We start from the raw sequence: 23261 nt of genomic DNA, 5'->3' as shown, positions 1-23261 counted from the left end.
ATGCCAGACACACACTTTTACACCTAGGGGCAATTTAGAGTAGCCAATCCACCATGTTTTAGTGGTGGGAGGAACCCAATGGAAACCCATGTGGATACAGGGAAAACACATGAAACTCCACACAGAGAGTAACCCGAGCTCATGATAAAACTGAGGACTCTAGAGCAGGTTACCTCCTGCCCCACCATGATGCATCTGTATAAAATTTAGAAATAAAAAATGTGGACACCTGTCCTTCACAACCATATGTGGGCCTTCCACAAACTGCTGCCACAAAGTTTACAGCACACAGATGTGTAGGGTGTCTTTGTATGCTGTAGCATTACAATTTCTCTTCACTGGAATTAAGAGGCCCAAACCTGTTCCAGCATGACAATGCCCCTGTGCATGAAGCAAGCTCCATGAAGACATGGTTTGCCAAGGATGGAAGAATCTGAGTGACCTGCACAGAGCTTTGACCTCAACCACACTCATAAAACTTTGGGATGAACTGGAATGCTGAATTTTTCGTCTAACATCGAGCCCGACCTTCACTAATGCTAGAAATACTTCCCAGAAGAGTGGAGATTGTTATAGCAGCAAGCAGGGGCACCTCCATATTAACGCCCATGGTTTTGGAAAGGGATGTTCAGCAAGTTGTGATGGTCAGGTGTCCACATACATTTGGCCATATAGTGTTCTAAGTTCTTAAATTTGGTAATACCAGGAAAAGCTTTTTCTGACCCACTCATTGATTTTGTCAATAGAATTGCTAATATTAGTCAAATTACTTAACGCTAAGAGTTTGTGGTAGGTCTGCACAAATCTTCATTTCAGGACCTGTGGTACTGTGCTGGGTAAAAGCTTAAACAGACAGACCTCGCTTCTGTTGGTGGAGTCTGTGGGCTGTTTCCTTTGGCTGCTTTTCTCATTGACAAAAATGGTATGTTGAATGTCTCATAGGGGAGCTAAGAGTATTTACTGGTTTATGTTTTTATCTGTTACTTAAATTTCGTGGAAAATTTCTCTCCTTGTATCTCCTACTCCCTAGCCCTTGCTAATCCTTCTACCTCACTGACAATACAGCTTACTCCTAATTTTCTTAGCAGCCCACTAATCTAAAAGCCAGTTGGAGTGATAGTCAAGGTGGTCATGGTAGGGACAGTTGTACACTAACCACTCTTAGCTTGTATGTACATTGCCAGTCAAACATATTGTATTTAAGCAGTTTTTTTTAATGGCCACATTTTAAATGCTATATCACCTGGAATTATGGATGTATTGTGTGCAGCTTTAAACTACATAAATGGACTGGACCCTTTGAATGTAATAAAATTTTAAAGGTGCACTATATGCAGCTTTCTTGTTAAAACATACACACTACATGTACAAAAGGTGTATCACCCCACTGATAAGGAATGATACTCTTTCTGAGAGTGTAGCACACCACATATTTATGTTAGACAGTGCGTCTATGAATCTTTTATCTATAGGCTTAGAGGGTTTACTGTCCAAGTCCTCTTCACTTTAATAAAGCACTTTTGTGTCCCATTAGTATCTGAGAGTGAGCAGATGTAAGTTTCCTAATTTAATTGCAATTCTGCATGATTGTGTTTGGTATGATTGGTTTGCGGCAATACTAGTGATTAAACTGTAATAAAACCCTGTGTATACAAAAACATTTGACCGCGAGTGTATTTCAGATTGTGTTACCTCATAAACCAATCCCAAAGACACCTTGTCTTTGAGAAAAGAAGTTGGATTGTTTACATGCATTGTAAAAGAATCTTTGGTGTAGGAACCATCTATATGGCAGCCATGATAAAGCTGGGCTTACATGGCATCAGTAGTGGCTGTAGATTTCTGGATTATATGTTGCTGCTGTTGAAGTGGTTGATGTAGCTGTTTTAACTCCTATTCATGATTTATCATACACTGCAACACATCTACATGGGCTTCAAAAGATGTATTAAGCTTGGCTATATTAAAAGGTTCTCAAAAACCTTTATAAGGGTTTAAAAGCAATATTGTACAAAGCATGAACACAATAATACATAAGTATATTTAATAAAAGGCAAAATGTGAAAGGCTGCAAGACTTCATAAATAAAACAGTGAAGAAGTATTTGCTAAATAAATACAAGGTAAACAAGCAACAAGGTTTTATTACTCAAGGGAGGGAGACCACTAGGAACAACACACAATGAGAAAAAAACACAGGCTAGAGAGTGGCAACTTTATTCTATAGTTTACTTTGAAAATTCATTCTAAAAATACATCTGAAAAAGTTACAGTACTACAAATGGTGTGGGATGTAATATGAATGTGAATATTTACTTCATGTTTCCATGATGTGTGTTTGGAGATTATCTCTAGAAAACTAGATAATAGAGAATATGCTATAAGGTATGTGTTTTGTACTGTTCGTCAAAACCCACTCAGGACGGTTGAAAAGACAGCAGAGTTTGTGTAATTGTAAGAATGAATGTGTATTATATACAGCTCAGAAATATATGAATGTTACTTAATCCTCCACTAACCGAATACGAATTAGGTCTACGAAGACCAGATACATGGACTTACCAATGGCCCAGTGACTGGACAGATTCTTGTTTACACCTTTTCCATGCATTTATGTTTATTAAACCACAGCACTGCTGAATTCTTGATTCTGACTGATCAGGAGGTGTTGATTAATTTTCTGTTACAGAGGCTCTGACAATTCGAATCACAGGCTTATATTAATGCACTTGGGTTCATTTAATTCAGAGGGACTTGTATGGAGGACAGTTCCACATAATTTAGGTCTAATAATTGAGGTGATAACAGTAACTCTGTTTCGCAACAACCCGTTATTGATTATTTTCTTATAACAGCATGTTTATTCCTTACATAATGGTAGTAGTACTGAGTGGACTGGACTTTGTTACAGTAAATGAACTAGGAACTGCACTAAAGTCTTAATAGGCAGTACAGTCACTAGCCTACGGCTGTGAAAGCTTATGCTCCTTTTCCAATACTTTCCAACAGTACTGTGTAATTTCCTGTGTACTTTCTTTCTCATTCTTTCATTTCCTATTTTCATCCATGTTCTGTCCAACTCCCCTTGTTTTCATCTTTCTCCTTTGCCACTCCTCTTTCCTTACCTCTCACCTCCTCTTTCTTTGTTCTTTCTCATCAGCTGTTCCTCCTTCTAAAATAATCATGGTTTGCTGACCTTCCATATTTATTTACATACATAAAGTGGACCTCTGACTCTGATTTTTTCAGCAGGGGCACTTAAAAACACAATCTCTGCAACCAAGAATAAAGAACATCATTTCAGCCACCCTTCTCTCCTGACTCTCTCTATTGTGCAAGGAAAAAGATTGTTTTGTATGTTGCACCCTTGTCCTGCAGACATGAACATTCATCCTAATAAATATGCACATATAATGAGCATAATAACAGTAATCACTGACTTAATGTTAATTCCCCATGACAAAGACCCATTCCTAAGTTCACATGAGAAACAGTTTCTGTTTACCCAAAGTACTTTAAAAAAGAAAGAAGAAAGAAAGGAACAAACAAAAAAATGCCATACTCTCCAGAAGGTGGTAGTGTAGGAACAAGGATATGGGTGACGTCATACTGTGCCAAATACTGATTGGAGAATGGGTCTCTGAATCACGAAAGCAAGTATTATGATATATCAATTTAAAAAGGTGGGGATACAGCTATTAATATAAAAATATATATGTGTGTGTGTGTGTGTGTGTATATATATATATATATATATATATATACGCACAGTCAGGTCTGGAACAATGACAGAGTTTTTGTGATTTTGCCTTTATACATCACCACAATGGATTTGAAATAAAACAATCAAGATGTGATTTTTATTTTAAGAGGTTCCACAAAAATATGGCATTTACCATTTAGGAATTACAACCATTTTCAACAAAGTACCTCCATTTTCAGGGGCTCAAAGGTATTTGGACAAATTGACATAACTGTAAATATAAAAGTAATTTTAATACTTCAATGAAAATCCTTTGCAGTCAGTGACTGCCTGAGGTCTGGAGCCCATGTTCTCAAAACTCAATTTCTGAGTTTCCTCCCTAGAGCTGCTTTGCCAGGCCTTCACTGCAGCCACCTTCAGTTGCTGCTTGTTTGTGGGTCTTTCTGCCTTCAGTCTTGTCTTCAGTAAGTGAAAAGCATGCTCTATTGGGTTGAGATCAGGTGACTGACTTGGTCATTGAAGAATATTCCATTTCTTTGCCTTCAAAAAGTCTTGAGTTGCTTTTGCAGTATGTTTAGGGTCATTATCCACCTGCACTGTGAAGCGGCGTCCTATCAGTTTTTTAGCATTTGGCTGAATGTGAGCAGAATTCAGAATTCATCTTGCTACTTCTGTCAGCAGTCACATCATCAATAAACACCAGTGAGCCCGTTCCAATGGCAGCCATACATGCCCATGCCATAACACTGTCTCCACCATGTTTGACACATGATGTGGTATACTTTGGATCATGAGCTGTTCCTTTCTTTCACCATACTTTTCTCTTCCCATCATTCTGGTACAGGTTAATCTTGGTTTCATCAGTCCAAAGAATCTTATTCCAGAACACAGGAGGCTTTTTTAGATGTTTTCTGGCAAAGTCTAATCTGGCTTTCCTGTTCTTGAATGTTACCAGTGATTTGCACCTTGTTGTAAATCCTCTGTATTTATATTCAAGATTGTCTCTTGATTGTGGATTTTGACAATGATATGCCTACCTTCTCCAGAGTATTCTTGACTTCTGTTGATGTTTTGTAGGGGTTTTTCTTAACCAAGGAAAGGATTCTGAGATCATCAACTTTAGTTGTCTTCCGTGGTCTTCCAGGCCTTTCGATGTTGTTGAGCTCACCAGTGCTTTCTTTCTTTTTAAGAATGTACTCAACTGTTGATTTGGCCATACCTAATGTTTTTGTTATCTCTCTCATAGATTTATATTGTTTTTTTCAGTCTAATGATGGCCTCCTTCACTTGCATTGAGATCTCCTTGGACTTCATATTGGTAGCTCCAGTCGAACAGCTGCCAAATGCCAACTCAATACCTGATATCAACTCCAGACCTTTTATCTGCTTCATTTGTCTTGAAGTAACGAGGGAATGGACCGCACCTGGTCAATTAACTTCTTGTCAGTCAATTGTCCATATACCTTTGAGTCCCTGAAAATGGAAGTACTTTGTTGAAAATGGTTGTAATTCCTAAATGGTAAATGCCATATTTTTGTGGAACCTCTTAAAATAAAGCTGAAAGTCTACACTTTGATCACATCTTGATTGTTTTATTTCAAATCCATTGTGGTGGTGTATAAAGGCAAAATCACAAAAACTCTTTTGTTCAAATACTTCCGGACCTAACTGTATATACTATTAATATAAAATTATTGCATGTTATGCAGCTACAACTGAAGAGCTGTTTTGAGATATAGGAAAATGCACAATATATGCAGTTTAATCCATAATGAATATTTCTGATGAAAAACGAAACAAAATAAATGTTTCATTAGAAACTTGCTAGCAATTTGATGAAAAAAAAAATAACAACCTGCTTGCCTCAAAAATATAATAATAAGGAATGTCACTTTCAGCATATTTTTAGCTCTGCTTTGTGCTCACCTTTCTTTACATATATATATATATATATATATATATATATATATATATATATATATATATATATAAAAATTCATGTCATGTCCCCATGTCCCACAGTTAGGTGACTGGCGGAAGGGTTAAACAGAAGAATGCCTAATTTGTTGAATATGGACAGTGTGTGTGTGTGTGTGTGTGTGTGATTACCATGTACCAAAAAACTACCAAAAAGCACCATAAGTGGGCGCCCTAGGATGTTTGTGCCCTATGCAATTGCTTATATTGCTGTACATAGTGTGAATCTGGGGTATACTAAATTTTACAATTTAAATGTTTGGTTACTAAATAAGCCAATGTGGTACTCATCTGAAAACACGTTACTGACCTAAATCTGACTTGATAGTCCATCAGGATTCATGACACCATCAGAGGTTTAAACCAGAAACAGATTGTGATCAGACAGATTCTGCGTGAAGATTCAGTGACCACAGGCCTGCAACAGAAATGGGCAGATTTAAAAAAAAATAAAAAAATAAAAAATAGCAAGAGAGCAAGAGAAAAGGGTGTGATTGAGTGGTTCCTTCAAAACAGTAAGCTGTGACAGCAGCACTTTCTCTGTACCTGTAAACAATTTCAAGACAGAAAAGCTCCCTGTCAGTGCTACACAGAATGAAACCACCAAATGTACCTCATCTCACAGATGCTGAGAAAATACAGATCGTTTCAGGACAGGGACACACTGCAGCCACTGCTAAATTTGTCCCACCATGTCACAGCCTGAGAGACAGGGAGTAACCACACACAGTGGACCATATGCTTTGATACAGACATTAGAAAGGAACTTCAACCATCAGCAGTGTGTAGCACCCACTTGTGATACAATGACAACAACATTGCACCGACCTGTTTGCTTTAGGTGCCTAATATTTGAATAGTCGGATTATATTCATAAACTAAATTCAGCCTAGGTTGTCAAAGTGGGTCTGGAGTGGATCCCATGAAGAAGAGCTGGGTAGTCCATTATAGAGGTCGAGATTACAGTCAACCAGAATCAAAATTGTTGTTGATGTAATTATTTAGTTATTATAGTTAAGACTAATTAACTAATAACAAATTTAAAAGGTTTAATATAAAGTGCAATAAGAACAAGCATAAATAACAACTTAAAAACAAGCATTAATAGTGGCACATTGAATCTAACTTCAGTTTAAATAACACTAAGAAAAGTGTTGATGTGATAGACTGAAAAAGTTTTAAATCTACATCAACATTTTAACACTGTAACTGGTTTATGTGTGATGTGTAAAGAATGCCTTTAATGGCTAGAGTAAATAAATATGATGGTACATGTTTGCCTTTTGTGCCTAATATTTAAGTAGTTTATTATTATGAGAGTGAATATGTGAATCCAAGGGAAATACATGAACATGTGACTGCAAACAACAACAACAACAACAACAACAGATATATACAACCTTCAGATGTATTTCATTCAGTTATGTGAAACTATTTCAAATTTTCAGACACATGTCAAAAATTATAAATGCTAAATCAAATAGGAATAAAACCGACCAATGGCATCATTCAAGTGCGACACGCCCACTTAGGAGACCCCACCCACTTTTGCAATGCTAGGCAACCAGGACGCCAAACAAGCGCGTGCGGATGCAGCAGCGTTTTTTGTAAACAAAGCAGCTGCTTTTGTCAGATATTAATCTTTAACAACACAGAGTTTTTACATGTTATTAATGTAAACAGATTATTTTACATTACATTATTAATGTGTGCATACTGTATTGTAATCATTGATCACTAATCTCGTCACATCAAGGAGATTTTTATGGCTGGAAAAAAGAAGGAAGTTAGCTTACAGGTAATATAGTTTATAATAATAATATCAGTCTTTGTGTTTTTCCTCATCTTCACAGTCTTGAAAGTCATTTTCTAATCTCAGGTGTCCATCAGTAACGACGAACAATGGGGCGAGATGCTGGCCATCAAAGGGTTAACAGGTGAGAGGACAGAGAAAAACCTTCTGCAGAACAAAGTCACTTTCATTACTTTCACCACACAGCATGGGTCTTCCAAAGCACTGTGGCTAAAGGAGAGCTCATGGATATAACTCATCATGAAGTACTGGATACAAAACCCAAAAGTCAGTAGCACAAAAGTCCAGTCAAAAGCTTAATCTGGATTGTTTATGTCCTGAATATTCCTGAAGAAGGACTTGAAATGACAGCTGTTGGCTCTAAAAGAGTTTATGGCTGAGAATCTGGGAGTGTGTATGCTGTACATTTGATTCTGTCATTCAAAATAGATTTTAAGATTCTTGAAATTTTTATCAGCTGCATACATACCGTATCTGTGCCTGTATACTCTATCTATAGTCTCTCTCTCTCTCTCTCTCTCTAGCTGTCTGGAAAATCACTTTGAGCTCCTTTATTGTATGAACAGTGAATTAGTGTCACGTTCATAAGTATTTAAACAGTGACACAATTTTCGTAATTTTGCCTCTGTACACCATCACATTGGATTTGAAATGAAGCAATCAAGACGTGATTGAAGTGTAGACTTTCAGCTTTAATTCAAGGGGTTTAGCAAAAATATTGCGTTAACCGTTTAGGAATGGAGTCCCTCCATTTTCACAGGCTCGAAAGTAATTGGACAAACTAACAGTCATAAATATTAGGATTATTTTTAATACTTGGATGGAAATCCTTTGCAGTCAATGACTGCCTGAAGTCTGGAAACCATGGACATCATCAAATGCTGAGTTTCCTCCCTTGCGGTGCTTTGCCAGGCCTTTACTGCAGACTCCTTCAGTTGCTGCTTGTTTGTGGGACTTTCTGCCTTCAGTTTTGTCTTCAGTAAGTGAAAAGCAGCTCAGTTGGGATGAAGTTATCAGACATTTAAGGACATTCAATTTCTTTGCCTTAAGAAGCTCATCAACACCCCTTTGGACCGCGTATTGAGAGTTCCCATGAATAACTACCAAATGCAAATTAAAGACTTGGAATCAACTCCATTGTTGATGAAATAAGGAGGAAACAGGCCACATCTGGCCATGAAACTGCTTATTGGTCAATTGTCCAATTACTTTTGAGGCTGTGAAAATGGAGGTACTCTGAAAAAAATGGCTGTAATTCCTAAATGGATGATGCAATATTTTTGTTAAACTGCTTGAATGAAAACTGAAAGTCTACACTTCTATAACATCTTGATTGCTTCAAAATTATGAAAATTGTGTCATTGTCCAAATAATTATGGACCTGACTGTATCATCTACATAGATCAGGGGTTCTCAAACTTTTGGACCAGGGAGCCCTTTAACTCAGACCCCCCTTAGCACAGGTTTATTATTTTTTAACATAATTAAATTATTTAAATATTAAACTTTAGGCATTATTCAAATGTGCACAATAATATGCTGGCAATTTACTGGAGCCCTAGCTTATTTTATTGTCTGACATTTCACTGACAGAACATGTTTGGTCCAATTTGGTCCAATTATTTATAGGCCAACTTATTTTTGAGTTATTAATGTTTGGATTAAACCCAGTCAATTGAATTGAATTGTATGTCACTCTGGATAAGGGCGTCTGCCAAATGCTGTAAATGTAAATGTAAATTGAAGTGACCAGTCAAAGAGGTTAATAACTATAGGAACTCAATAATACATATAATAACTGATAATGGTGGATTGTGATCTCCTGTAACAAAAAAATAAATAAAATTAAAAAAAATAAAAAGAATCACAGACCCCACTTTGAGAACCCCTGGTATAGATTATTGTATTTTCAGGATATTATAAGTTTATCTTAGCCCGTATGAGACATGCTGTACAGCCTGATAGCATAATTCCTTCTGTTCATTGTGTTGTATGCTCTGTGTGTCTCCGGTCTGTCAGTGGTGGACGTGTTCCAGCAGTGGTGTGGACCGTGTCGTGCCGTCGTCAGCCTGTTCAGAAAAGTAAAAAATGAGTTGGGAGATGACCTGCTGCATTTTGCCATAGTAAGCTTTAGACATGGATCTGAGAATCTGAGAACAAGAGTGCTGTTCTAGGATCAGATGCCTCCATATTTTTTTGGGAATCTTTTTTCACAAAAGCACATCTTTCACTATTTCTGCTATGAGTTCTGAGTTGGCCACTATTGTGTACAAAATTTAGATTTATGTCCCTTTTTAACTCCCAAGGCAGAAGCTGACAGCATTGAAGCACTAGAGAAGTACAGAGGAAAATGTGAGCCCACCTTCCTGTTCTATGCTGTAAGTCAATGAAGAAAGATTTTCAATCCTCCTTCACTACTCATCCGTTCTGTGGATAAATGTTAGAAAGTTTTTCATATTTTAACAGTCCAGGCTCTGTGACTTACTCCTACAAACTATGTAAGAAGAGAGACCTGCATTAGTCTTTGCTTATAGTTTAGACACACAAAAACCACTGACAGCCCTTAGCCAAAAGGAGTATAAATGATGATAAATAATTTAAATATCACCACACACTTCATTCGTTTAAATAAAGAAGGCTGATATTTTTTGTGCTACATGTGAACAGTGAACGCTGCTTTTCTTCCCGTTGCTGTGTGTGCAGGGTGGGGAGCTTGTGGCTGTGTTGCGAGGGGCGAACGCTCCTCTCCTGCAGAAAATGATAGTGGAGGAACTGGCCAAAGAGAAAAAGGTGCTCGAGCAGGACATTAAGCGAATTGCGGTGAGCTCCTCCATACTTCAAACATGCTCATCCCACATGTATCCTGAGCTCCAGGATATTACACACTTAAAGGAGTTGTGAAATAACTGAGGTTTGGGAGAAAGAGCATGCCTGATGCCCCACCTTCTTCCTAGTTAACTTCCTGTAACTTTCCATTTGTCTTTCCCACCACTAGTGACAAAGTTTCCATACCCATCACCTTGTCATCTCCTACCTAATACTGAACAGCTCCTTCCTAAGATACTTTTGGCATGATAGGGCTGTATATCTAGCACAGAGCTGCTCAGAACTCCAGCTCAGGTTCTCAAAGTTCTTCCCACTATTGACAGTTCCACAATCATTCTTCTTGCCATTTAGTTGAGGGCATGGTTTGCACTCACAACTGTAAAAGGTTCTGCTATTTATCTACATCCTCCATATGTATGATTATCACAGACAATAATTTTAACACATCCCTACACAGAAAACCTTTTGACTTCTAATATTCTAGGCTATTGATCAGAAAGCTGTGAGTTCAAAATCTCATCATTGCTAAGCTGCCGCTGTTGGTCCCCTGAGCAAGTCCTTTAACCCTCTTTGGTTCAGAAGCATTATATCATGGCTGAACCCAGCTTTCTAATAAGTTGAGATATGTAAAGTAAAAGCATGTCAATGTACTGTACAGGTACAGTACAGGTTTGTGACAATAAAGGCGATCGTTTTAATGGAAGATATTGGCGGGTTTTTAGTGTGAAACACACTTTTAGTAGCTCAAATCTGTATAATTGGTTCTTTCAGAGATGGGTCTACTTTTTCAGAGGGAAGAATTTGTGATTAAGATTTGCCAGTTTGCTTTGTTATATGGATCTGATCTGTACATGAATCCCACAAACCTTCAGGAAAGCACAAGTAGTACGAATTAGTTTGTACAGTATTGCTCCAGTGATGGAAATTTGGATATAACTACATTAAACACCCTTACATGTCTGTCTCCTAAGACTTTTATTTAGTGTAGTTTAGAATTTGTTAATATTTATTGGCAGAATTCAACATCTGATTTACTCTTCCAGTTCAGGTTAGTTTGGAGTCATGCGGTTTTCGTTATTTTCTCAGTACAGGGAAATGTGTCTCAAATTCTTGGTAATAACACAATCACACATACAGTATGCAGTAGATAGAGATTAGGTTGAAAAAAACATTGAATATTTGTTGACTTCTTATTTTTTATTTTTTGTATTGTCTCAGGTGAAGGATGATGGACTGATTGATGAAGAAGAAGTGCAAGAGGAAACAGAAGCTCATGAACATTATGAGGATGCTCTTGGTACGTACACATTCTGAAGTAATACCCCTCTAAAGATATGTACCAGTGTTAAGTAATAATCTTTATTTTGTCCTTCCTCCCTTTAGTGCCTGCTAACAGGTCTTACACATTGGGAATCATTAAGCCAGATGTTGTTGCACATGGGAAGACAGATGAGATTATTATGAAGGTACATGCTCAGTATAATACAGTGCTTTATACCACAGTACTATTGAATTCCTGAATCTGATGGTGGGAAGGTGTTGATTAATTTTCTATAACAGCAGCTCTGACATTAGTTCCAGCTGCAAGGTAAATCACAAGTTTATATATTATTGTGCTTGTTCTACTTTGTTATTGTTTCTATAGTAACTACAGGGATTTAAAAAAATATGTAATTGTTCATATGGTGAAGTTTGCTGTGAGGAGATCTTGATTTATGATTTTTGGAAGGAGTCTCCAGTACCAGTGCTTCGTAACAGTCAGAGGTAATGCTGTTGGTTTAAGTTTTCTGACAAGGAAAAGTCTTCAGGACGAATGACAAGCTGCGTTTTTTTTTTTTAAATTAAAAAGTAAAAAGAGAGGCTGGTGAGGGAACTAACATTTATATCTGCTTTAACGTAAGTAATAACAGGACCTAACTTGTGTTGTGGACATTCCACATCGTTGAATGCAACTATGAAAGGATAAAAATGTATGTCATAATTTAATGAAAAGAAAATGGTTAACTTTGAAAAATTGTTATGGTATAAGAGAAATAAAACACTTCAGGACATGCTGTTGTAGAAAAATAATCTATTTTCATGCTCCTGAGTATGTGAATCTGCATAATAATCCCAATTCCAGCAATAATAATCTGTATTTTTTTTTTCCACTCAGATTCAGGATGCAGGCTTTGAGATCCTGGCTCATGAGGAGCGCACACTGAGCGAGTCAGAGGCTCGGGAGTTTTATCGGCACAAAGCAGCAGAGGTAGTGTAATCTAGCATGCATACTGCACAAGGGTCCAGTTATCTGGCTGTCTTATCACCCTCTCATACGCACATTCAGCTTTTCTGGATGAGCACTTTGATTTCATAAGAATGTTTTTTCACAGTTGCTGAAGGTCCCACAGAGCTCATACAGGCTCATTTGGATAGCTGTGTTTGTTATACCAGACAAATAATGTATTCTTTGTACCGCAAAATGGCTACGTTCTTTATCTCCCTGCGATTATTGTTCTTCTGGAGGTATACTTTGTGGAAGCCTAAGAATAGAGCTGCTGACAATGTGCATGTTCCTACTTTTGCTTACTCTGCAGAACCACCAAACAGCATGGAACTGAGCCTCAGGTTGTCTTTGACGTAGATCAGTAATGTACACTCCTCATGCCATGTGTATGTGTGTGTGTATGTGTGTGTGTGTTCCCAGCCATACTTTCAGGAGTTGATCCGCTTCATGTCCAGTGGCCCCTCCCATGTTCTGGTCATTTCTAATCCTGAGGGTACTGATGATGTCATCTCAGCCTGGCAGGCATTCCTGGGACCAGCAGGTATAGAAGAGGCCAAGAGAGAGCATCCAGAGAGGTATACTTTAGTCATATCATATAGATTATGAAAAAGTTATGTAGTTTAATCCTTAAATACTATACAGTATGAGTCTTTCTCAACCAGCAGTCTTGTATACCACAAATTAATCTACTTCCATTCTAGTGTAAAATATATATTTTTTTACACATTTAATAATGCAGATTGTACAAAGAGACATTTGGTCAGGCAGTATTATTTCATTTATTTAATTCTATTTTATACATATAATTCTGTATTTGTGTATTTTCTCATCTCTTTATGCTTCGCTTTGTGTGTATACTATTTTCATATTTTATTTTATCTTTGTACATTCTATAACATTACTTTTTATCATTTAATTTTCTCTACTTGCTTATACAGCACTTTGAGCTAGTATAAAAAGCACTCTATAAATTGTTTATTGTTATATAGTGAGGAATCCCAGTGTTGTGGGGTGCTAACTTAAGAAATATAAATAAGAGACAGTAGATGAGGTAGATGAGGTTCACCCAAAATAAGTAGTATTGTTTGTACCTGTAGGTAATGACAATGCTGATTACCTTACACAGGAGTATTTGCAAAAATAACTAAAAGTCCTTCCTGTGCAAAAATGTGTGTGAATGAAGAGCACTGCTCTTCAAAGCTGCCACAGTTTTCCGTTATATCCCCTCACCTCGTTTCTACAGAGCCACTGGGGTGACATGGTGTCTTTTTGTTTTGTTTAGTGTTTTTTTTTAATAAGATGTAGGCACAAATTAATATATTCTAATATTAATATATTAATATTAATATATTGACAAGTTAGTACTTCCAGGCTACAAACTAAGTGTCTCATGGCCACCAGTTATTATCTTGTAGCCACATGTTGTGTTTCTTAAGCCCGCAATTTAATGTTATAAGAATGTCCTACGTAATACATGGCCTCCAATTAATTATTTAGCAGGGACAGGCAAAAAAATCTATTCACTTTGAGAATTTCATTAAGAGGCTAATGGTATATACATGTCACAATGCTAGTGGGTTTTTTTAGGCATCATTCCATTATGTGAAATATTGTCAGTCATCTCAATGCTTAGGTTCCTGTGGCCACAATAGTCCAAGTCAATTAATTTCTCAGTGTCTCACCCAGTTTAAAATAAAACACTTACGACAAGTTAAGTATTTAGTGGCCACAAAATAGATTTTGAGAAACTTAACTTGTGAGCTTGAAATATTCATTCTTGGCATCTTATTTAAAATGTGTACCATGTCACCTGAGTGGCTCTGTACATTTCTATATACAATGAAGGAAGAACTGAGGATAGCAGGGCCAGAGGGGGCAAAGATTTATGCAGCTTCTCACTGCATGCCGACTACACAAGTTTTAAAACCTAATGTGAGGTGAGGACCATATTACTGCATTCTCATACATTCACATGCCATATAAATAATATAAAAGGGCTTCAAATATCTTACAGAGCAAAATATGAGAGAGATCAGGAAGAGCAGATGTGTGCTTTTAGTGATACGCTCCCATATTGTTTTCACAGATATGAGTGTTAACAGATATAACAGTACACATCCTGTGCTTATCGTCAGCTTCCCCTTCTCTCTGCGCTCGCTGAGAACCAGCAGTCACACCATCTGTTCTTCTTCTTTCTTTCCCTCTTTCTCTCTCTTTCTTTCTCTCATGCTTTCTCTTTTGCTCTGTGTCTCTGTTCAGTGTGGGTCTGTTTTTTTTTGTCTAACTGTACCTCTCTAAATTTTCTTTCTCTAACTTTCTGGCTACCCCCTGCATTTCTGTCTTTTTCCATGACTTTCTCTCTTTGTTCACTTTCCTTTCTCCCTCTCTCCATGCCTCTCTTCCTTCTTCCTCGATCTGACATATTGTTCCTGTCGCTGATCATCTTTCTCTTTCTCTTTTTCTCCCCCAGTCTGCGAGCTCAGTATGGAACTGAGGATCTCTTCAATGCTCTTCACGGCAGTCGTGATAGCGAGGAGGCTGGTAGGGAGCTGGCCTTCTTCTTCCCCAACTTCGGACCTCCAGAACCGGAACCGACGCCTGTGGAGAGGACGCTGGCACTCATTCGGCCTGACGCAGCCAGAGAAAACAGAGGCATGTGCCAGAAACACGTCTGCTTGCATGGAAATACAACCTACAGGCACAAATATGCAGAGAGAGTGAAAGGGAGATATATATGGAAATATGTATAGCGTACCAGTAGTACATATGGGTGGGTGGGTGATATGGCAAAATATCATACATTATATAGCTTTGCTAAAACATTGCTAGGAAAAGAGAATTAAAACCTGTGAAAATTTGTTTCATTCAATTCATCTTTGTCCCATGTGAAAATAGAAATAAATTATTTCACATAGGTCAAAGGGGAAAATTAAATATTTGGTACATGTTAACATCTTGCCAGCTATAGAGTCTAGCGTATTATTGTAAGCAACAATATACAACAGTATACACCTGTGATATTCTAAGAGCATACTGTGGTGTAATTTTTCAATATTATATCATCATATCACCCAGCTCTAATGTAAAGACACTTTGATTTCTAACTTACACAGTCATACAGTCCAACCTGCTCTGTATCAGCAATCAAAAATCAGAAAACCACAGTGTCATAGAATGATGGCAATTTTTAATATTTTCATTAAACTGAGTAATAAAAATATGGGTTTGTGTTGGCAGATGAGATCCTAGCAAGGATCCATGAGGCAGGATTTACAGTGGCCAATCAGAAGGAGGTGACACTAACAGAGGAACAGGTTCACCAATTCTATGGTCAGCACCAAGATGAGGAAAACTTCCAAGCCCTCCTCACTAACATGACCAGGTAATCAGGTGTCTTTGGAGGATTTGCAAAGACATACTCTTGCAGTAGTATGATCTGTTGCTCTACTACTACTCTAAAGGCAAATATCAGAACATTTAACATGGATCAGCATTAACATTGTCTTCAGAGGAAGCAGATACGTAATAATAGAATTGGTTACCACACTGACAATTTTTTTATTCATTAAAGAACAACAGATCATACATTTAATCTGTTTATAGTTACATTTAATGTTGTGTCACAGAAACAAGTTATGTTATAATAGTTATACACGGATATCACGTTATCAGCCTCTCATTCATGTTATAACAGCTATAAACAGACATTTCCATATCTTTTTTACTCAGTCCTCAAGTTAATAAGAGAAAAAATTCCAAAGAAACTGCAAAGCCCACTGCCTGTAAGACTTAACTTTCCAGAAAGTCCAAGGAAGGACCTGGTGAACTGGCGACAGGGTCATGGGTGCCCAAGGCTCACTGATGTGCGTGGGGAGCGAAGGCTAGCCCGTCTGATCCAATCCCACAGAAGAGCTACTGTAGAACAAATTACTGAATTAATGCTGGCTATGATCAAAAGGTGTCAGAACACACAGTGCATCGCAGCCTGCTGGGTATGGGGCTGCATAGCCACAGACTTTTTATATCCACCTCGCAACTTACAGGACTTAAAGGATCTGCTGCTAAAGTCTTGGTGCCAGATACCACAGCACACCTTCAGAGGTCTTGTGGAGTCCATGCTTCAATGGGTCAGTGCTGTTTTGATGGCACAAGGGGAACCTACACAGTATTAGGCAGGTGGTTTTAATGTTATGGCTGATCCATGTATTAGAACAAGCACATCAATATAAACCAGCCAGAACTACTTTTTAAGTTATGATGTTATAGGAAATTACTCAACACCTTTTGTCCAAAAAAAAATTTGAGAATTGAACAGTGCTGTATTATGAAATATAACAATTTTCTGTGAAACCGTATGCATGTGTAATACAAAGTGTGTGATTAGCTGTGTTGTTGTGTATAGTGGCCCTGTGCTGGCTCTGGTCCTGGCCAAACAGGGGGCTGTGGAGCTCTGGAGAAATCTGCTGGGACCCAAAGACCCAACACAGGCAAAGCAGGAACAACCAGACAGGTACAAAGCAGCTGAGTTTATTAGCTTTAATTCAATGACTGAAATTGTAGTTTCTCTGGATAAATGTGGAGTTTGGAAAAATCTGGAATAGAGCATAAAGCTCCTTGAGAAACTGCATACGTTAGTCAGATCGTTTTTTTAACATCTAAAATCTTAAAAAATAAATAAATAAAATAAAATAAAATAAAATAAAATAAAATAAAATAAAATAAAATAAAATAAAATAAAATAAAATAAAATAAAAATGAAAATGAATGAATGACCAGCGCTCTCTCCCACCCTCAATACCACGACTGAGGTGAGACCCTCGAGCAAGGCACCGAACCCCCAACTGCTCCCCGGGCGCTGCAGAAAAAAAAAAAAAGGCTGCCCACTGCTCCGGGTGTGTGTTCACGGTGTGTGTGTGTGTGTTCACTTGGATGGGTTAAATGCAGAGCACAAATTCCGAGTATGGGTCACCATACTTGGCCACAAGTGACTTCACTTCACTTCAGAAGACATATGTTCAGAAGACCATTCAAATGAAGTTCAAATATCACTACACTAAAAGCAAAATTAATTCAATTCAGTTCCAAAATTCAGAGGAAGTAGATTTTCTTCTTCTAAGTTTCGTCATGTCTTTGCTACAACCTTGTTGCTAGCATCTTTGCAAAGTTAACAGTGATGTCAATAGACATACGTTTCTGAGTTCCCAAAGAGTTTTCCCAAAATATATCCTCTCAAGTTAGCTTATGCATGTTGTCTAGTTTTAAAAATCTGATTAATAATCCCCTCAGATAAATCAAGATAAATCATTTCAGAACTTTTTCCACCTTTAATGTGACCTATAACCTGTACAACTCAGGTTGTCTGAAAAACAAACTGAAATCTTTTAGGGGGGGCGAGTAAAAATAAAAAAACAAAATAATGTGGTTGCATAAGTGTGCACACCCTCTTATAACTGGGGATGTGGCTGTGTTCAGAATTAAGCAATCGCATTCAAACTCATGTTAAATAGGAGTCAGTCACACCTGCCATCATTTAAAGTGCCTCTGATTAACGCCAAATAAAGTTCAGCTGTTCTAGTAGGCTTTCCTGACATTTTCTTAGTCGCATCTTACAGCAAAAGCCATGGTCCACAGAGAGCTTCCACAGCATCAGAGGGATCTGATTATTAAAAGCTATCTGCCAGGAGAAGGGTACAAAAGAATTTCCAAGGCATTAGATATCCCATGGAACACAGTGAAGACCATCGTCATCAAGTGGAGAAAATGTGGGCAACAGTGACATTACCAAGAACTGGACGTCCCTCCAAAATTGATGAAAAGGAGGCTGCCAAGAGGCCTACAGCAACATTAAAGGAGCTGCAGGAATTTCTGGCAAGTACTGGCTGTGTAGTACATGTGACAACAATCTCCCGTATTCTTCATATGTCTGGGCTATGGGGCCTTTTCTTACAAAGAAAAACATCCAAGCCTGGCTAAATTTTGCAAAAACACATTTGAAGTCTCCCAAAAGTATGTGGGAAAATGTATTATGGTCTGATGAAACCAAGTTTGAACTTTTTGGCCATAATTACAAAAGGTATGTTTGGCGCAAAAAGAACACTGCACATCACCAGAAGAACACCATACCCACAGTGAAGCAAGGTGGTGGCAGCATCATGCTTTGGGGCTGATTTTCTTCAGCTGGAACTGGGGCCTGAGTCAAGGAGGAAATTATGAACAGTTCCAAATACCAGTCAATATTGGCTTCTGCTGGAAAGCTGAAGATGAAGAAGAACTTCATCTTTCAGCACGACAATGACCCAAAGCATGCATCCAAATCAACAAAAGAATGGCTTCACCAGAAGAAGATTAAAGTTTTGGAATGGCCCAGCCAGAGCCCAGACCTGAATCCGATTGAAAATCCGTGGGGTGATCATGCCACAGAAGAGGGCCGTGCACAGGAGATGCCCTCGCAATCTGACAGATTTGGAGCATTTCTGCAATGAAGAGTGGGCGAATATTGCCAAGTCAAGATGTGCCATGCTGATAGACTCCTACCCAAAAAGACTGAGTGCTGTAATAAAATCGAAAGGTGCTTCAACAAAGTATTAGTTTAAGGGTGTGCACGCTTATGCAACCACATTATTTTGTTTTTTTATTTTTACTCACCCAACCTAAAAGATTTCAGTTTGTTTTTCAGATGAGTTGTACAGGTTATAGGTCACATTAAAGGTGGGAAAATTTCTGAAATGATTTATCTTGGTCTCATTTTTTTACATCACAGAAGCCTGGCATTTTAACAGGGGTGTGTAGGCTTTTTATATCCACTGTATACTGTAGCTATAGATACATTTATACAGTTGATATACTGAAGTTATTGGATAAACATACTATGTACCCATATTTCACAACCAAAACCAAGTGCATAATTGACTGGAAAATATTGAGAAAAGAATCACAAGAAAGACATTTTACCATGCCTCATTGATAAAAGGCAGTGTTTGACATCTGGCAGAACAGAGATGTCAGGAATGCAAGAGGATACAAGTTGCTATAAAGGCAGTGGGTGGGAGTACAAGTTATTAGAAAATGCTTCTAATACATTTAATTGTAAATAAAAACTTGAACTATCATTTTTGTTTTGTTCAATGTTAAGTAGGTGTAAGAAGTATAATATTGTTTACAATCATTCATATACAGGGAGCGGAAATACGTATTTGGACAGTTTTGTTTTCGTCATTTAATATACTTCCAGTAAAATTTACACACATAATTAATTACATGAATACTGTTTTAAATAAGATATGTCTGCACCGATGTGTGTGTGTGTGTGTGTGTGTGGTCCTCAAGCCTGCGAGCTCAGTTCACAGGGGAGAGCGAGTGTGTGAACCAGCTGCATGGAAGCGGGAGCGTGGAAGCGGCTGAGCGAGAGATCAGCTTCTTTTTCCCTACAGAGTGCACACTGGCTGTTATCAAACCCGACACTTCAGAGGAGCTCAGAGGTACTGTACTAATCAGAGTTGTTTATGGCAACTGCACATTCTGTTTGGTGTTAGCATCAGCAGTCTATAGTTTTCTGTTTGCACATACAGTAGTTTATTTTATAATCAATTAAAATTCTCTTTTAAACCAGACAGTTACTCAAGTGGCAAAAATCTGATGGCTTATTGGTTAGGCAATTAATTCAACTATGCAGTTTTTTCCCACTATAACAAATTGTATTGCACCTTTCATACATAAAATGCAGCTCAAACTGCTTCACAAGGAAATTAAAAAGATAATAAAGAGATAATAAAAAATCAAACAGGGATATATGAGCAGCAATAATATTAATGTACACCGATCAGCCATAACATTAAAACCACCTGCCTAATATTGTGTAGGTCCCCCTTGTGCAATCAAAACAGCTCTGATCTGTCAAGGCATGGACTCCACAAGACCTCTGAAGGTGTGCTGTGGTATCTGGCAGCAAGACTTTAGCAGCACATCCTTGAAAGTCCTGTAAGTTGCGAGGTGGGGCCTCCATGGATCGGACTTGGTTGTCCAGCACATCCCACAGATGCTTGATCGGATTGAGATATACAGAATTTGGAGGCCAAGTCATCACTGCGAACTCTTTGTCATGTTCCTCAAAACATTCCTGAACAATTTTTGTGTGTGGCCGGGAGCATTATCCTGCTGAAAGAGGTCAATGACATTAGGGAGTACCGTTGCCATGAAGGGGTGTACTTGGTCTGAAACAATGTTTAGGTACGTGGTATGTGTCAAAGTAACATCCACATGAATGCCAGGACCCAAGGTTTCCCAGCAGAACATTGCCCAGAGCATCACACTGCCTCCGCCGGCTTGCCTTCTTCCCATAGTGTATCCTGGTGCTATCTCTTCCCCACGTAAGTAATGCTCATGCACCCGGCCGCCCATATGATGTAAAAAAAAAAAAAGTGATTCATCGGACCAGGCCACCTTCTTCCAATGCTCCACAGTCCAGTTCTGATGCTCACGTGCCCATTGTAGACACTTTCGGTGGTGAACAGGGATCAGCACGGGCACTCTGACTGGTCTGCAGCTACCCAGCCCCATACGCAGCAAGCTGTGATTCACTGTGTGTTCTGACACCTTTCTATCACAGCCAGCGTTAACTTTTTCAGCAATTTGTGCTACAGTAGCTCTTCTGTGGGCTTGGACCAGACGGGCTAGCCTTTGCTCCGTACGCACATTGATGAACATTGGGCGCCTATGACCCTGTTGCCGGTTCACCAGTTGTCCTTTCTTGGACCACTTTTGGTAGACACTAACCACTGCATACTGGGAACACCCCACAAGACCTGCTGTTTTGGAGATGCTCTGATCTAGTCATCCAGCCATCACAATTTGCCCCTTGCCAAAGTCGCTCAGATCCTTACGCTTGCCCATTTTTCCTGCTTCCAACACATCAGCTTTGAGAACTGACTGTTCACTTGCTGCCTAATATATCCCACCTCTTGACAGGTGCCAGCCATTGTAACAAAATAATATAAAATATAAACATATAACATAACATTGTTTATAACATATAAAACAAAAGCAAGTGTGAGAGGTGCCTGTCTGTTTTAGGTGCATAAAATCAGAAGACTGCTTCACCACAATTTTTTTGGTTGTTGAAAATAGGGTACATTGGGCAAGTGAACAACTGTAGCTAATGTGAAGTTAAAAACTAGAAGCTCCTGATTAGTATGATGTTGTTTTAATGGTAATTACAGGCTTTTACTTGTCATTAACATGCCTGAAAAAAATTACTGGGGAACAGAAGTTTCTAGAAATAATTTAATGAATACACAGGCCTTCCATATTTCAGTGTAAATGAACAATAAGGACTGCAGCTTACCTCATTTTTTGCACTTCTGACCATCCACCATGTCTGTTCCACAGAGGAGATCTTGGGGGAGATCCGAGCTGCAGGATTCACCATCTCTTGGCAGAAGGAGATGGTTTTGACCAGGGAGATGGCTGAGGAATTCTACAAACAGCACAGGGACAAGCCATTCTTCAGCTATTTAGTGGACTACATGTGTCGGTGAGATGATAAAGACTGTCTCACAAACTCTACTTTTCTCTGATGATAGCAAGGTAAAAGTGTTCGCCATGGATTTTTACTTGTGTATATTATTATTTGTCATGTTTCAAATTACTTTTAATTTTTTAATTCTATTTTGTTAAATAATTTATTTTATTCTATCCTATTTTACTCTTTTTGGATTATTGTGAAGCACTTTATAACTTTGATTTCAAAATGTGTTACATAAATAACCTACTTACTTACTGACTGACTGACTGAACTCTAAGGAACAGGTTGGTTTGATATGTTCACAATTTGGAATATTACCTAATTATTTTGCATTGTTCTTCCAATAGATTATAAATAATAACCATTTGAGTTAAGAAATGCATAGAAACAAAACAGATAAATAGTTTATAGTATATGCACTACAATTGAGGGTTAATGTCTGAAATTTTTCCACACAGTGTTTCAAGTCTCTATGTTTGATTCTCCAATCTGTTCTTTCCACTTAGGTTTCAACATTCCAAACATTTAAATTTCAATGAATCTGAGACTCTAAAATTAGCTTCTTTGGTGTACTCCTCTACTAAACATGTGCATGTGTCTGTTAGCTTTGACACCCAGAGGTTCTGGATGTGTTGATTCTCTCTCCAGCGTCATCTGAGCTGTGTCTCATTTAAATTCCTCTGAAGTTGGTTTGAAAATAATCAGGCCAGAGGGGGAACATTTTACTCAGGTTTTCTTAGGACATGTACAGCTAACACGCTTCCTAAAGACTGCATATTTGCAGTATGAGTTGATATGAGTGAATGTGTACAGACTATATTGCTTTGTTAGGCATGGATAAATGAGTGTAAAAAAATAGATTATATCTTGAATATTTATAGGCTACAGTTTGGGAACTAAATTGCATGTTAGAAGTTTCAGTAAGACAAAAGTTTATTATCAATCAATTTTGGATTCGGATGACCAATTTTGACTCCATCACTGACATAGCATAGCTATTAAAGCAACACATGACCAGGGATGCCAGATTCATGATGTTCATATAAGATTGCATTAGTTTGAAAACTATAAAGAGAAAATTTAAATAATTTATAGCGGTGTGAGTTTTGAGTTGCATTTAAAATATCACAGCGTTGATAAACGCACAATTTTACAAC

General features: G+C 38.0%; 1 protein-coding gene across 5 annotated transcripts in view; it reads left to right on the top strand.

Annotated features, from left to right (window-relative positions):
* The first annotated feature begins 7222 nt into the window (after positions 1 to 7222).
* Positions 7223 to 23261, top strand: part of nme9 (NME/NM23 family member 9) — a 19430-nt gene continuing 3391 nt past the window's right edge. For 2 of the 5 annotated variants that reach the window (XM_053234423.1, XM_053234425.1), the window contains exons 1-15: positions 7225 to 7307; positions 7436 to 7477; positions 7559 to 7616; positions 9512 to 9615; positions 9799 to 9870; positions 10196 to 10312; positions 11537 to 11615; positions 11702 to 11784; positions 12474 to 12566; positions 13005 to 13159; positions 15055 to 15236; positions 15822 to 15966; positions 16987 to 17094; positions 19911 to 20062; positions 21969 to 22113. In XM_053234423.1, the coding sequence (XP_053090398.1) occupies positions 7233 to 7307; positions 7436 to 7477; positions 7559 to 7616; positions 9512 to 9615; positions 9799 to 9870; positions 10196 to 10312; positions 11537 to 11615; positions 11702 to 11784; positions 12474 to 12566; positions 13005 to 13159; positions 15055 to 15236; positions 15822 to 15966; positions 16987 to 17094; positions 19911 to 20062; positions 21969 to 22113 (1610 nt within the window). In that variant the 5' untranslated portion in view covers positions 7225 to 7232. Of the gene's footprint in view, positions 7308 to 7435; positions 7478 to 7558; positions 7617 to 9511; positions 9616 to 9798; positions 9871 to 10195; positions 10313 to 11536; positions 11616 to 11701; positions 11785 to 12473; positions 12567 to 13004; positions 13160 to 15054; positions 15237 to 15821; positions 15967 to 16986; positions 17095 to 19910; positions 20063 to 21968; positions 22114 to 23261 lie in introns of all 5 variants that reach the window. The other 3 variants (XM_053234426.1, XM_053234424.1, XM_034304317.2) reach the window with 3 other exon arrangements.

Source organism: Pangasianodon hypophthalmus, chromosome 5 (assembly GCF_027358585.1).
Source record: "Pangasianodon hypophthalmus isolate fPanHyp1 chromosome 5, fPanHyp1.pri, whole genome shotgun sequence".
Classification (NCBI taxonomy): Eukaryota; Metazoa; Chordata; class Actinopteri; order Siluriformes; family Pangasiidae; genus Pangasianodon; species Pangasianodon hypophthalmus.
The sequence above is the reverse complement of the archived record's forward strand: the minus strand, read 5'-3'. Positions and strand labels throughout refer to the sequence as shown.